Source organism: Muntiacus reevesi, chromosome 15 (genome assembly GCF_963930625.1).
Source record: "Muntiacus reevesi chromosome 15, mMunRee1.1, whole genome shotgun sequence".
Taxonomy (NCBI): Eukaryota; Metazoa; Chordata; class Mammalia; order Artiodactyla; family Cervidae; genus Muntiacus; species Muntiacus reevesi.
Window position 1 is genome coordinate 38,780,374 of NC_089263.1, and position 16,098 is coordinate 38,796,471.

Here is a 16,098-nt window from a genome sequence, read left to right on the forward strand (position 1 = left end):
AGAACATTTTCTCACACTATATACAAATATGAACTCAAAATGGATTCAAGACGTAAATGTTAACACTGGAAACCATAAAATCCCTCGAAGAAAATGTAGGAAGAACACTCTGATAAATCATAGCAATATTTTTGGGTCTGCCTCTTAAGGCAAACAAAATAAAAATGAAAATAAACAAATGGGACCTAATTAAACTTTAAAACTTTGGAACAGCAAAGGAAGCAAATAAAAAGACAATCTATATATGGAATGGGGGGAAATTTTTGCATATGATATGACCAATAAAGGGTTAATGTCCAAAATATATAAACAGCTCATACAACTCAATTAAAAAAAAAAATGAAACAACCCAATTTAAAAATGGTCAGAAGACCTGAATAGACAGAGAAGGCATACAAATGTCCAATAGGCACATGCAAAGATATACATCTCTAATGATCAGGGATGTGCAAATCAAAACCACAAAGAGTTATCACCTCATATCTGTCATAGCTATCGTCAAAAAGACCACAAATAATATAGGTTGGTGAGGATGTGTAGAAAATGGAACTTGCATACACTGTTGGTGGGAACATAAATTGGTGCAGCCCATATGGAAAATAGTATGGACAGTTCTCAAAAAAATTAAAATAGAACTATACAAGATATATGAATTAAAATATTGTGATGGGAAAGAGAAGGCCTTCTATACAAAGGCTATGGGGTTAAAATATCAGTTTCTTACTTACTGTGGCCTTGGGCAAATTACTTAATCAAATTAAATCTTGTTTCATCAACCATTAGTCAAGATTAAGTAAATCAACTTTTGAGTAGTTTTAGCACAGCATTTGGAGAAGGCAATGGCAACCCACTCCAGTACTCTTGCCTGGAGAATCCCAGGGACGGGGGAGCCTGGTGGGCTGCAGTTCATGCGGCCGCTAAGAGTCGGACACAACTGAGCGACTTCACTCTCACTTTTTCACTTTCATGCATTGGAGAAGGAAATGGCAACCCACTCCAGCGTTCTTGCCTGGAGAATCCCAGGGACGGGGGAGCCTGGTGGGCTGCCGTCTATGGGGTCGCACAGAGTCGGACACGACTGAAGCGACTTAGCAGTAGCAGCAGCAGCACAGCATTTGGAATGTAGGAAGTGTTGAATTTAGTTCCCTTTCACACTTCTAATTTCCTTTCATTGGTTTATATTTATAGAAAATCTGATTGTTATTTATAAAGAAAGCTGAGAGCCAAAGAATTGATGCTTTTGAACTGTGATGTTGGAGAAGATTCTTGAGAGTCCCTTGGACTGCATGGAGATCCACTCAGTCCATCCTAAAGGATATCAGTCCTGACTATTCATTGGAAGGACTGATGCTGAAGCTAAAACTCCAATACTTTGGGGCCACTTGATTTGAAGAACTGACTCGTTTGAAAAGACCCTGATGCTGAGAAAGATTGAAAGTGGAAGGAGAAGGGGACGAAGAGGATGAGATGGTTGGATGGCATCACCGACTTGATGAACATGAGTTTGAGTAAGCTCCGGGAGTTGGTGATGGACAGGGAAGCCTGGCGTGCTGCAGTCCATAGGGTCACAAAGAGTCGGACATGACTGAGCGACTGAACTTAATTGACTGATGATTACTGTCCATGTACTGAAATTTAATATCTATTACTACACAAATACCAAAGAAGATATAAGCCACTTCTGGGATACTAGAGTTGCAAACTGAAATTGGTGAAAAGAGAAAGAGGAAGAGTCAGATAGCAAACATAACATCTGACTCCCCCAAATTCTCACTATCTATTTGAGCTACAGAGAGCTTGTTAAAGCTGATCTCGTGTGTGTGTGTGTGTGCTCAGCTGTGTCTGACTGCAACCTCATAGACTGCAGCCTGCCAGGCTCTGCTGTCTGTGAGATTTTCCAGGCAAGATTACTGGAGTGGGTAGCCATTTCCTACTCCAGGGGAATCTTCCAAATCCAAAGACTGAACCCGTGTTTCCTGCATTGCAGGTGGCTTCCTTACCACTAGTACCACCTGGGAAGTCCTTGTGCTCAGACAGTAAAGAATCCTCCTGCAGTGCAGGAGACCCGGGTTCAATCCTTGAGTCAGAAACATCCTATGGATAAGGGAATGGCTATCCACTCCAGTATTCATGTCTGGAGAATTCCATGGACAGGGGAGCCTGGCTACAGTCCTTGGAGTTGCAAAGAGTAGGAATGACTGAGCGACTAACACTTTCAATCTCTTTTAGCGCTGTATGCTAACATGGGTAAAATTTAGAGGTTAACTAAGATGGAAAGTAGAGAGTGAGTCACTGAGGAGTTTATTGTAGGCACTGAAGGGAAGAAGAAAGGAGCCAGGCTAAAATCCACTTAGGAGGAGAGTCCTGATTGATTCTAAAGTGGACCATCAGCCTAAAGGAAATGGACATGGAATGCCACACATTACCAAGAGGAGAAGGAAGAGGATGTTGACTGTAAGTTTTGCCTAATTATAATTACCATTAAAAATATCCTCTGATTTAAAGTTCACAGCATTCCTCAGCCATAAAAAAGAATGAAATAATGCCATTTGCAGCAACATGGATGGCCCTACAGTGAAGTAAGTCAGACAGAGAAAGACAAATATCATATGACATTGCTTATATGTGGAATCTAAAATATGATACAAATAAAATTATTTATAAAACAGAAACAGACAGACATAGAACACAGGTTACCAAACGGGAAAGAGAGGAGATACACTAGAAGTTTGGGATTAAAATATACACACTATATATAAAATTGATAATAAACAAGGACCTACAGTAAAGCACAGGGAACTATACTCCATATTTTGTAATAACCTATAAGGAATGTACTGGAGTGCGTAGCCACTCCCTTCTCTAGGGGATCTTCCTGACCCAGGTACCGAAGCCCAGTCTCCCACATTGCAGGCAGACTCTTCACTGTCTGAGCCACCAGGAAAGCCCCGTGTATATGTATGTGTATATATATGTATAACCAAATCACTGTGCTATACACCTAAAAGTAACACAACATTGTAACTCAACTATATTCCAATAAAAATTAAAAAAATAAAGTTCACAACAAACCCGTGAGGGAGTGATTATGATTTGCCTTTTTTAAAATCAATACTGATGCTCAGAGAATTGGGTTGGATGCTTCATACTTAGCTTGTAAATAATAGTGCTAGCACTTAAGTCACAGCCTGTCTAGATCTAAAGTTCAGGCTTTATTATACTCTTATACTCTTTGGTGCCCTTGAAGAATTTTCCCTAAAGAACAGCCATAAAGGTCTAAGCCAATCTTTAAGCAATGCCTGCTTCCTAAGTGGTAATTCTATGCCCTGGACTCCCTTTTTTTTTTTTTTTTCCATTTATTTTTATTAAGTGGAGGCTAATTACTTTACAAAATTGTAGTGATTTTTTGCCATACATTGACATGAATCAGTCATGGATTTGCATGTGTTCCCCATCCCCATCCCCCCTCTCACCTCCCTCCCCATCCCATCCCTCTGGGTCTTCCCAGTGCACCAGCCCTGAGCACTTGTCTCATTATGCCCTGGACATTTGTGAGAGTTTGATCTTCCATCTTCATCAAGATATACAGGTGAGAATTGGGCTCATTGTAACTAAGTCGCTTTATCAATTTACTTGAGAAGTCGCTTTCCTGGAGTATTCTGGAAAGGATTAAAAAAATCAAAGTACACAAAATAAACTGAAAACAGTTTTGATTGCCTGCAATTGTATTCAAGAATTTTTAAGATTCACTTCAAACATGTTTTTCATGACTGATTTATTCTGGGTGATATTACCAATGTGTATGCCTGCATTTGGAGTTACTCTTAACTGGAAAGAGGTTTTCATTTCTATGAATCAGAGGAGGCTGGCAGGCTACAGTCCATGGGGTCACAAAGAGTTGGACACAACTGAAGCAACTCAGCACACACACACTTAACTGGAAAGAGGCTTTGATTTCTGTATAAACACTCCAGGCCAAAAGACAGTAAGTAAGAAAAGCAATCCAGACAATCATTTGTTTGAAACACCAACCTGGAGAGGAGGAAAAATAACATAAACATGGCGTTCTCAGTTGCTCAGTCATATCTGACTCTTTGCGACCCTAGGGACTGTAGCCTGCCAGACTCTACTGTCCATGAGATTCAGGGAAGAATACTGGAATGGGTTGCCATTTCCCCCTCCAGGAAATTTTCCTGACTCAGGGATTGAAGCCATGTCTCCTGCATTGGCAGGCAGATTCTTTACCACTACCATCACCTGGGAAGCCCAAACATAATATATCTTAGAACTATATTGGAACACCATGTTTCATATTGCCTACAAGCAATCTTTGAGCCCTTTTTTCTAAAAATCATGTAGTTACCCAGCAGGAACAGTATCATTCCAAGTAACTGCTGTTAATAAACCTACCTATTACCTAAACAACCCTGAAACAAGAGATCTGAAATTGCTATTTTGGGTGGTGCTTCCTGCTGCCACGAGGTGGTGTGTTTGACTTAAAAGACACTCAACCAGGGTTAGATTAAAATTTTAGATCAAAACATTCATCTGAATGAGACACTGAGAGAAAGAATTATGTTTGGTAGCAAACAACAGCTTACTTTTCTTAAAATCTATTTTGATTCAAGTTCAAAATTGATGTAAAAAGTCTGGTCAGGGAAACTAATATATGGAACATTTTAGTATACACTGTGAAAACTCCAATCAGAAATGTATTAACACTGGTGATAGCATAAAAGATGCTTGACAAATATTTCCTGATCATGGAGTCATACACTAATAATGGTCACATGTTTATTTTGTATGGTATTCTCATTATGACCTGTACACAAGAGGTGATCAATTAAATGGACTAATTTGTTTTGCAACTGTAGGATGAAAACTCTGTAGCACTAATGCCATGGTAGATGTTAAGTATATTAAATATAATCTATGTTAAATAGATGTTAATATATAGGTGTTGAATATATTCCAAAGTATTCAAATATTGCTGAGATAGATAGAAAAAAAAGCCTATGGAATAGACAAGGAGAATGAGAATAGAGAGGGTAAGAAAAAAATTCATTAAAGGAGAAAGTGTAAAAAACAAATCTGAGGCATTAAATATGGAAGCAATGATATCATGATAGAGTAGGAACAGTTACACAAATTTGGAGAAAAGATATTTCTACTTCATGCTTTCAAATGTTTGTTAAAAGTTGGTGAAAAAGGATTTTGGGAATAGAGTTCCATGGTAGCCTGTATTCTTAGGAGGAATAATTGTGACATATTTTCAATTGTGCTGGCCATTATGATAGCCATTAGCTATATGTAACTAATGAACACTAGAAATGTGGTTAGTACAAATTGAGATGTGCTATAAATGTAAAATATATATAAAAGACAGTATAAAAAATGTAAAATGTCTCAATAATCTATTCCATGAAAGCAGTGGAATAGATTATTGAGACATGTTAGATATATTGGGTTAAATAAAAGTATAATATTTAATGATATTTATTTAATTTAAAATTTATTTAATATATATTTAATGGTAGATATTTAATGGTTTTATTTAATATTATCATAAATATTTAGTATCAAATATTTAATATTTTAGATATATTGGGTTAAGTAAAATTATTACTTCAATTAACTTCACCTATTTCTTTTATTTTTAAAATTTTATTATTTGTAACTTTTGTCTGTGCCAGGTCTTTGTTGCTGCACATGGACTTTCTCTAGCTGTGGCCATGGGGGCTACTCTCCAGTTGCAGTGATGGGGGGCTTCTCACTGTGGTGGCTTTTCTTGTTGCATAGCACAGGCTCTGGAGCTCAAGCTCAGCAGTTGTGGCAAGTGGACTTAGCTGCCCTGCAGCTTGTGGAATCTTCCCAGGCCAGGGATCAAAACCATGTCCCTTGCATTGGCAGGTGGATTCTTAACCACTGAGCCATCAGGGAAGTCCTCTTTTGATTTTTTAAAAATATGACTACTAAAAAATTGAAAACTATATATGGCTAACATTTGTATTGGGCAATGGTGGTCTAAAGAATTGCTGAAGAGAGACTAAACGGACTGTATACTAGAGTTCCTAAAAGGAGAAATGACATTTTGCCTATCTATTATTTTTTCCCCTGTCTTTTGTTTTAACATCATTGCCCATAGTAAGCTAATCAATGGAAGACAAAAAATGTGGCATGTAAGGGATACAAGTTGAGTGGAAGTAGGGAGCTATTTGTTTCTCCTGTTGCATAATCTCCAGAAATACTTTTCTGTAAGGCAGTGTGCTGACATTAGAGTCAAGTCTATAATGATATAATAAATGATGTTGAAGAAAGAAGTGTGAAAGAAAAATTGGGAAACATAAAAGTGTTTTTACACATTTTCTTACTTTCTGAACATCTATCAACAGCCTTCTCCCTGGTCCCCTTACTACCCCTAACAGACACCCACACTCCATTGCTAGGTCAAGTATCTTATTATGAGAATATGAATAGCCCTCTATTTAGACTTTTTGAATGGTCCCTTTTAAAAGTGTATTTCTCATTATGAGACTCTGCTAGGGTTCTGAGTAGCAGGAAACTTAATATAGTAAGTTTTGTCCCAAGATATCAGAGATGATCACTAGTTAGGGGAGCAGATAGATGAGGTGACCTTGAGTACTATTGATAGGAATTGATAAGGAGTGCTTTAAGGGCAAAAAACTAGAAATTTATCTTTAAGATGAACAGACATGCAGGGATCTATCTTGGTATAAGAAGGGGAGACCAGGGTCTGCCAAAAATATGATTCAAATATTTGTTTCAAGTGTGGGTAGGATATAAGGATTATAAAACCTGCCCCATGTAAAAGACAAAAAAGGTGAGCAGAACTTCACTATGACTACCCCAGGGGAGGAATGAGCTGCTATAAAGGATACTTTAGTCCAACAATGTGTATTGATACAGGGAAGTGGTAATATAAGAATTAGTGAAATGATGCAGGGACAAGTCTATCAGGATTATTATATAACCAAATATTGCTGCTTTTATAACTAAATAATAGCATTCTTTTTGTTTGTGTCTTTGGGAGTTCGACAGTCCTAACTTTGGAGGCAGCAGTTTAGGGGGCAAAGCAACAGAGCTTTGTTGCTTAATAGTAGTAGAAGTCTGCTTAATAGTAGGGACATATTTGTGGCTCAGCTGGTAAAGAATCCACCTGCAATGTGGAAGACCTGAGTTCTATCCCTGGATTGGGAAGATCCCCTGGAGATGGGAAAGGCTACCCACTCCAGTATTCTGGCCTGGAGAATCCCATAAACTGTATATCCATTTGAATGCAGAGTTCCAAAGAATAGCAAGGAGAGATAAGAAAGCCTTCCTCAATGAAAAATACAAAGAGAGGAAAACAACAGAATGGGAAAGACTAGAGATCTCTTCAAGAAAATTAGAGATACCAAGGGAACATTTCATGCAAAGATGAGCACAATAAAGGGCAAAAATGGTATGCACCTAACAGAAGCAGAAGGTATTAAGAAGAGGTGGCAAGAATACACAGAAGAACTATACAAAAAAGATCTTCATGACCCAGATAATCACAATGGTATGATCACTCACCTAGGGCCAGACATCCTGGAATGTGAAGTCAAGTGGGCCTTAGGAAGCATCACTACAAACAAAGCTAGTGGAGGTGATGGAATTTCAGTTGAGCTATTTCAAATCCTAAAAGATGATGCTGTTAAGTGCTGCACTCAATAAGCGAGAAAATTTGGAAAACTCAGCAGTGGCCACAGCACTGGAAAAGGTCAGTTTTCATTCCAATCCCAAAGAGAGGCAATGCCAAAGAATGTTCAACTTCTGCACAATTGCACTCATCTCACATGCTAGTAAAGTAATGCTCACAATTCTCCAAGCCAGGCTTCAACAAGTACATGAACTGTGAACTTTCAGATGTTCAAGCTGGATTTAGTAAAGGCAGAGGAACCAGAGATCAAATTGCCAACATCCATTGGCTCATCAAAAAAGTAAGAGAGTTCCAGAAAAACATCTATTTCTACTTTATTGACAACACCAAAGCCTTTGTCTGTGTGGATCACAAAAAACTGTAGAAAATTCTTCAAGAGATGGAAATACCAGACCACCTGACCTGCCTCCTGAGAAATCTGTATGTAGGTCAGGAAGCAACAGTTAGAACTGGACATGGAACAACAGACTGGCTCCAAACAGGGAAAGAAGTACGTCAAGGCTATATATTGTCACCCTACTTATTTAACTTAAATGCGGAGAACATCATGAGAAATGTTGGGCTGGAGGAAGCAAAAGCTGGAATCAAGATTGCCAGGAGAAATAGCAATAACCTCAAATATGCCAATGACACCACCTTTTTGGCAGATAGAGAAGAAGAACTAAAGAGCCTCTTGATGAAAGTTGAAGAGGAGAGTGAAAAAGTTGGTTTAAAGCTCAACATTCAGAAAACTAAGATCATGGCATCTGGTCCCATCACTTCATGGCAAATAGATGGGGAAACAGTGGAAACAGTGACAGACTTTATGTTAGGGGGCTCAAAAATCACTACAGATGGTTAGTAGTGATTTCATGACTGCAGTCATGAAATTAAAAGACACTTGCTCCTTGGAAGAAACATTATGACCAACCTAGGGTATATTAAAAAGCAGAGACATTCCTTTGCTGACAAAGGTCCATCTAGTCAAAGCTATGGTTTTTCCAGTAGTCATGTATGGATGTGAGAGCTGTACTATAAAGAAAGCTGAGCCCTGAAGAATTGATGCTTTTGAACTGTGGTGTTGGAGAAGACGCTTAAAAGTCCCTTGGACTGCAAGGAGATCCAACCAGTTCATCCTAAAGGAAATCAGTGCTGAATATTCATTGGAAGGACTGATGCTGAAGCTGAAACTCCAGTACTTTGGCCACCTGATACGAAGAACTGACTCATTAGAAAAGACCCTGATTCTGGGAAAGATTGAAGGCAGGAGAAGAAGAGGACGACAGAGGATGAGATGGTTGGATGGCATCACCGATTCAATGGACGTGAGTTTGGGTAGACTCTGGGAGTTGGTGATGGACATGGAGGCCTGGCGTGCTGCAGTCCATGGAGTCGCAAAGAGTTGGACACGACTGAGTGACTTCCACTGTACACTGTATCCTAACCTATTCAATCACCTACCTCCTGATAGACAGTTGTTTTTTATTTGAAGTGCTTCAAAAGCATTAGCATGTATTTTTCTATTGTTGTTATCAGTCGCCAAGTCATATACGACTGTTTGCAACAAGAGGGATTGCAGCATGCCAGGCTTCCTTGTCCTCCACTATTTCCTGGATTTGCTCACATTCATGTCCAGTGAGTCAGCTCTTCGCATCAGGTGGCCAAAGTATTGGAGCTTCAGTATATTTCTATAGAACTCCAATGTTGAGAAGTGTTGGTCAAAGAGTTATTTCCCAAGAGTTGTAGGAGTGTATGCTCCTAGTAGATCCGTATGTACATTTTACTACTACACCCTCCTAGTACTGGATGTTGTAAATCATTTTAATTTTTGCCAATCCAAGAATGGAAAATTAGTTTTGGGGTTGTGTGGCAGCACAATATTCACATCAATATATTTCAGTTAATTTAAAAAATTTATTAGCATCAGAATATCCAGTCCAGTGACCGGTTTTGTTAGATTAAAATATGTCCTGTAGTGAAATTTTTCTTTAAAAAGTTATTAAGTCTGGATTTACTCTGGCTTCCTGAAATAGTCGGTACATATTGCAGATCTTCTTTGTTCATGAAATGCTATAGCATTACTTGAATAGTGATTGTATTCAAATTCACCTACATTCACTCTGGGGGGAGGGGGGAGGGATTAACAGTTTAAATATGCAAATAATTTGATATTCCATTCAGTAAACGCTGCTGCTGCTGCAGCTGCTGCTGCTGCTAAGTCGCTTCAGTCGTGTCCAACTCTGTGCGATCCCATAGACGGCAGTCCATCAGGCTCCACCGTCCCTGGGAGTCTCCAGGCAAGAACACTGGAGTGGGTTGCCATTGCATTCTCCCAGTAAACGCTAACCCTAGACAATTTATACATTAAACCTGACTAGTCCTATGAGAAAAATTTATCAGAAAAATTATGAGAAAAATTTGTCAGTGACTTTAAGGGACTCTCCACTGCTGATGAGAAATTAGTCTCATTGGACTGATGGCAGGGTTGCTGGTAGATAACTGTCAACATTTTGGTGGAAGAAACTGAAGTACTCATTAAGCATCCTAAAGAAGGAGTGATTAACAAAAACTCAGGGGACAAACATTAAAAAAAACCTGCCTATATAGTCTTATTTTAAAAATCTTCTATGTATTCTCTCTCTCTCTCCCTCTAATCGGCTTTTTGTCTTCCTCAAACTGAGTGTGGAAAGAAGTCCTGACGGTGCCGAGGCAAGCCTCAGAAGACCTAGAGAAATTACGTGCTAAGGACGTGGAGGGTTTGTTTTTTCACTTCTGGTTGCAGCTGGTGCGTACGCGAGGCGAGGAGTAAACAACGGGGCTCACTCGGTTAGTTCTTTCCTTCAAAGGAAAGGTGAAAAAAGGCAGATTAACCGGGGGCTCAGACGATAGAATCTGCCTACAATGCGGGAGACCCAGGTTCAATCCCTGGGTCGGGAAGATACCCTGGAGACGGAAACGGCAACCCACTCCAGTATTCTTGCCTGGAGAATCCCGTGGATGGAAGAGCCAGTCCACGGGATCGCAACGAGTCGGACACGACTGAGTCTCTTCACTTTCTTGAAGGGAAGAGACTTCAGCACGTCTCAATCCACTTCAGAAACGAGAGAACACTCACTAGCCACCGGGCAGAAATACCAACCCCGCTCCTTCACTTCTCCTAAGCTGGGAGATGCAAAAGAAACTGAAGCGAAAAGAGCAGGAAAGTCAACGCGAGGTATTAAAACAGGGATCCGCCTCGTCCTTCCGCGACTTCCGCGTCACCGCGGGCCCCGCCCTTCACGGGGCGGGGGTGAGCCTTCCTTCCGGGTCGCGGGCGGAAGTGGGAGAATTTGAATTGTGCCGGCCGTTTGCTGTAGCAGCTCGCGGATGGCTTGTGCCGCAGCGCGGGAAGGGAAAAGTGACACGGCCTCTCTGGAACTTCTGCCCAGCGCGCCTTGGTGAGTGGACGTGGAACAGCAAGAAATGGAATAGTCCAGGGAGAGAAGCAGGGCCGTCGGATGGGTCAGGGGTCTGGAGACCGGACAGTACAGCAGGGGCCTCATAGAGCTTTTGGGGTGTCCTGTGGTGGGGCCGGATGTGAGGGCTTTGGGAAGTTGGCGCAGGGGGAGCCTCTCCCGGGTCAGCGCTCCAAACAGATGGCTCACGCACCGCAGCTCTAGAGTATTGGGGATTCGGAGGCCCGACCGCCCCCGAAACTGTTTAAACTGTCGACTTTCTGGTAATTGCAGTTCAGTATTTCCACCAAGTAGGTTCGATTACTGAAGCTTCAGCAGTAGTTATTGCTAAAGTATTAACATACGCAAAAGAATCTTCCTTTATTAAAGGTGGAAGGCTGGGAGCAGGTTTAGAATGAAGAAATGTTCTACGTGGCTCCGAGTTCCTTCTAAAAGGAGTAGTCTTCTTACAGTGGACCTCAGGGAATTGGCAGTCTTTGAAATACCTGGTGGGGATTTAAATTGAAATCTGAGTATCCTTTGTATTCAAAACCTGCATATTTTCCTTTCAATGGTTGACATTTTTCGTGCACCGCAAAAATCCGAGACTCTTGCAAATTTAAATTGGCTATATAGTAACAGTGGTGAGTCACAAGGGTGTTAGTTTGCTAACAATAGGGATAAGGTTTAGTTCCACAGACCTGCCTTTTCATCCCCGTCATTCATTGGCCGATTAGGTTTGTTGTGGAGTCATTTCGAAAGTACTAAATTTTCTGACATCAGGTTTTGTTTTGGGTTTTTGTTTTACTTATTTTTAATGACCGACTACCTCAAAAATCAAATTCTATCTAACCTCCCAACAAAGTCATGCCTTCTGGAATAGTTTAAATGTGTACCCTACGTGCAAACTATAAGTAAGCCTTTAAATGTGTAGAAATCTTATATCTTGGCTTGTTGAAAACTGTCAGACTAATTTTGTGTTGCTTTATAGGATCAGATATTTTATGCTGCTTCTGAGATTTAAACATCAGGGTATCATACCATGTAAATGTATAAGTTTCTTTTAAAAAGTAGGACTTAATAATATTAAGAATAAATTTCCCTTTGTCCAGTGCTGGCTACTCCTACTCTCCCATCCCTGCTAATGAACTTTTGTTTCATTATTAGCCAGGAAAAATGAATGTAAATATTCAGTAGTTATGGTCATTAAAATTTAAACGTTTTATGTAGGACTGCAACAAGACATTAGCTATACTTTGTTAAGGTTTGCTTAATTCAGAGCTTATGATTCTACTTATTATAAGCTACCAGCAAATGATAATTTCCCCTGTAGAATTCATCTCTACATTTTCTGTTCCTTTTCGTTACCTGGACTCTCTTCTTTGTTTTTTTGCTGTATCTACCTGAATCAGTGAATTTCAATTTTTATTGTGTACACATTACCTTGAAGGATTTGTTAAGTGCTGATTCCTGTATTTCAAATCTCAGAGATTATAATCCCATAAATCTGGAGGATAGTGTTGTGTAAATTTAATTTGAAGGTTAGAAGTTTTTGTGAATATTTTAAAAACACTGACTTGTTCTCTCTTAGAGAAGCATTGTAATATGTTGGTTAAGATCATGAAAGTGGAGCCAGATTGCTTGCATTTGATTTCTGTTCTTGTGACTTGGTAGCTGTCTGACCCTAAGGCAGTTAGTTCCTTAACCTTTCAGTGCTTAAATTCCCTCAATTATAGTGGAGATAATAGCAATATCTATCTGGTAGGACTATTGTGAGAATCAAATGAATTAGTACACATTAAAATCTTAGAATAGTGTGTGGTACATAGTGAATGATACATGTATCTCCTATAATATTGAGTTACTCTAAGCATTGTATGTACATTATGTCGTTAATCTTCAAAATAGCATTGTAATATTTACTATTATTTTCAGATAAGAAAACTGAGCCTACAAGGGTTTTAGCAATTTGTTCTCACACTGCTAGTAAAATGTTCAAACTAGGACAAAAACTAGATTTTGTTAGAAATTTTATACTTCTTACTGATTGATTTATTGTAATGCTTCCTGCCTCTGTCTGCAATCTCTCCTTCCAAATGTTGCTCTTTAAAAAATTTCTGATGACTTCCCATCATCTACCACTTATATTTCAAATTTCTTAGCTTTTTTTTTTCCCCCAGAAACCTCAGTCTGGTTCCAACCTCTTTTTAAGGATTATCCTCATAATTTTCTGCCATTCTTTTCCATCCTGTGATAGTCTGTGATATTACCACAATACTCCAGATCTCTTCTATCATATTTGTGCAGTTAGTCATTGACCTTTTTTATTTCTCCTTAAAATTTGACCCAGTAGGTTTCAGGTACCTTCCTAGACTTACCCAGTGAAGTGCTTCTTCCTCAGTGCAGTTTGTGTGTGTGCTAGTGCGCTCAATTGTGTCTGACTCTTTGCAATCCCATGGATTGCAAAGTCTCTCCTTGGGATTTTCCAGGCAAGAATACTGGAGTGGGTTACCATTTCTTACTCTGGGCATCTTCCCAACCCAGGGATCAAACTCAGTACTCTTGCATCTCCTGCACTGGCAGGCAGAGTCTTTATCAGTGAGCCACCTGGGAAGCCGTCAGTGCATGGTTTAGTTGTAAAAAAAATAGTTCTTGTCCTCTTTTGTCTTTTTATCTGCACTTCTAGGTTCAGAACAGTATCTTTATAGTCTGAAACTGTATGTTCAGGGAGTGCTGCTTATTTAAAAAATTTTAACACATTGTATCTTATTAAGCTGAAAAAGTTAAAAATTGAAAGATGACAATATAATTCTGTGTATCTGTGGTAGAGATTTTAGTGATATCATATACTTTGTAAATTACACAACTATGGAAAAATAAGTTTTGAGGTTGTAGAATCAGAAGACATTTTATGTGGGGAAAAAATTAAGATTTTTAAAAATTTCTTTAAGAGCAATATTTGCTAATATTCACAGAACTCTGAGTGCTTTATACATAGCTCTTTTAACCTTTATAGCCATTTTATTATTATCCCTATATTAAGGTGAAAAAACTGAGGCAAAAGATTTAGTAACTTTTAAAAAAAAGGTGGGTTTTTTTTTTTTGCATTTAATTTCCTTCCTGCAGGATTTTTTTTATTATAAGATATATTTTAAGTGTAATTTAAAAACTAACTTTATAACAGAGAATTAGCCTCATTTGTACAGAAATGGTCATTTCTACATTAATTCAGTTCTAAATTAAGAGGATATTGGGAAATTAAAAACAGAAAAGTTGGCCTTTCCTTTTCGGTTTAAACAGGTAAGACTGTTACCTGACTTCACTGCCCACAGCCTTTTCTTTAGAAACCTGTCAATGTTATAGGCACATCATTCTGATGACCAGAGAGTAAAGGTTTGGACTTAAGAGCATATTATCCTAATATACTCTCATCCCACATACCTTCTCCAGCCAAAGTAGTTATTTGAATCAGAGCTGAATGTCTGATGCAGCTAGACCATTCACATCATTTCTTGAATTTTGGAATTGGGATATCCAGAGACTGTTGAGAAGCAAGGTGAAAAGGTTGTTAAATTCTGAGATGACAATGAAATGATGAAGAAACATGAACAATGGACACAGAGAGCCAGTATATAGAGAAGGAGGGAAGGAAAACCTATTCCCAGAGGCCTAGCTGTGAAGTAAGTCAATATAAACTTATAACTTAATTGCTTTTCCTTTTTAAAGACTATTTTTGTAAGAGCAATTTTGTTGTTTATTTGCTAAATCATATCTGACTCTTTTGCAACCCCATGGTCTGTAGCCTTCCAGGTTCCCCTGTCTATGGGATTTCCCAGGCAAGAATATTAGAGTCTGTTCCTCCTGCAGGGGATCTTCCTGACCCAAGGATCGAACCTGTGTCTCTTGCATTGGCAGGGGGATTCTTTACCACTCAGCCACCTAGGAAAGCCAAAGAGCAGTTTTAGTTCACAGCAAAATTGAGGGGAAAATGATAGAGATTTCCCATGTACCCCCTTCCCCACACATGCATAGTCTCTACCATGATAAACATTTCCCTTTAGAGTGGTACATTTGTTATAATTGATGAACTTACATTGACACAAGATAAAGTCTGTAGTTCACTCCATGTGATGATGTGTTTGTATACAAAGGGAAACTTCAGCTACCTTAAAAAATAATGCCAGTGTCCATGTTAATTGGTATTTTGTTTGTCAAGTGAAAGTGAAAGTCACTCAGTTGTGGCTGTGTGACCCTATGGACTATACAGTCCATGGAATTCTCCAGGCCAGAATACTGGAGTGGGTAGCCTTTCCCTTCTCCAGGGGATCTTCCCAGCCCAGGGATCGAACCCAGGTCTCCCACATTGCAGGCGGATTCTTTACCAGCTGAGCCACAAAAGAATATTAAAATTACTGAGGGAAGCACTGATGGATTTTTCTCTTAGAATGTAAGCTTAATGTAGAGGGTTAACTTAAACCCAAACTAAATACTAAGTCTTGCCTGGGTTTTGTATTTTTTATGCCTCGCCTTTTCTATTGTGCTTCCAGTAGCCTAATATCAAACATTCTTACAAATTTTTTTTGCTCTCAGATTTTCTAATTTATCTATTTTGCTGGAATGCTGCTGTTGAAATTTCTCTTACAAATGAATGGTCTTCATACTAGTAGTAGGCTTTGTAGTTTTGAAATATTTGGGACTTATTCACTGTGGAATTGGTTTAAAACTGGTGTGGAGTTTTTCATTGAAGAATATCTCACGGTCAGTTTTTTTGATCCATTTTTCCTATAACTTCCTTTGCAATGATTCTAAAGTAAAATACTTTTATTCATTTAGTAAATATTTATTGATCATCATGCTGGGCATGGTCAGATGTTTTTGTTTTTCAAGTCTGTCCCATAATCTTAGTCATAAGGATACTTCAGGATTATATAGTGCTTTACAGTTTATATAGCTTAACAGTTTCTTTAGATCTTATGACTCTGC

The 16,098-nt window shown here is 38.9% G+C and overlaps 1 protein-coding gene across 3 annotated transcripts in view; it reads left to right on the plus strand.

The window, feature by feature from the left end:
- Window positions 1-10,991: 10,991 nt before the first annotated feature.
- The window catches only part of G2E3 (G2/M-phase specific E3 ubiquitin protein ligase), a 62,126-nt gene continuing 57,019 nt past the window's right edge, over window positions 10,992-16,098 (plus strand). For all 3 annotated transcript variants that reach the window (XM_065906288.1, XM_065906289.1, XM_065906290.1), the window contains exon 1: window positions 10,992-11,118. In XM_065906288.1, the coding sequence (XP_065762360.1) occupies window positions 11,048-11,118 (71 nt within the window). In that variant the 5' untranslated portion in view covers window positions 10,992-11,047. The remainder of the gene's footprint in view (window positions 11,119-16,098) is intronic.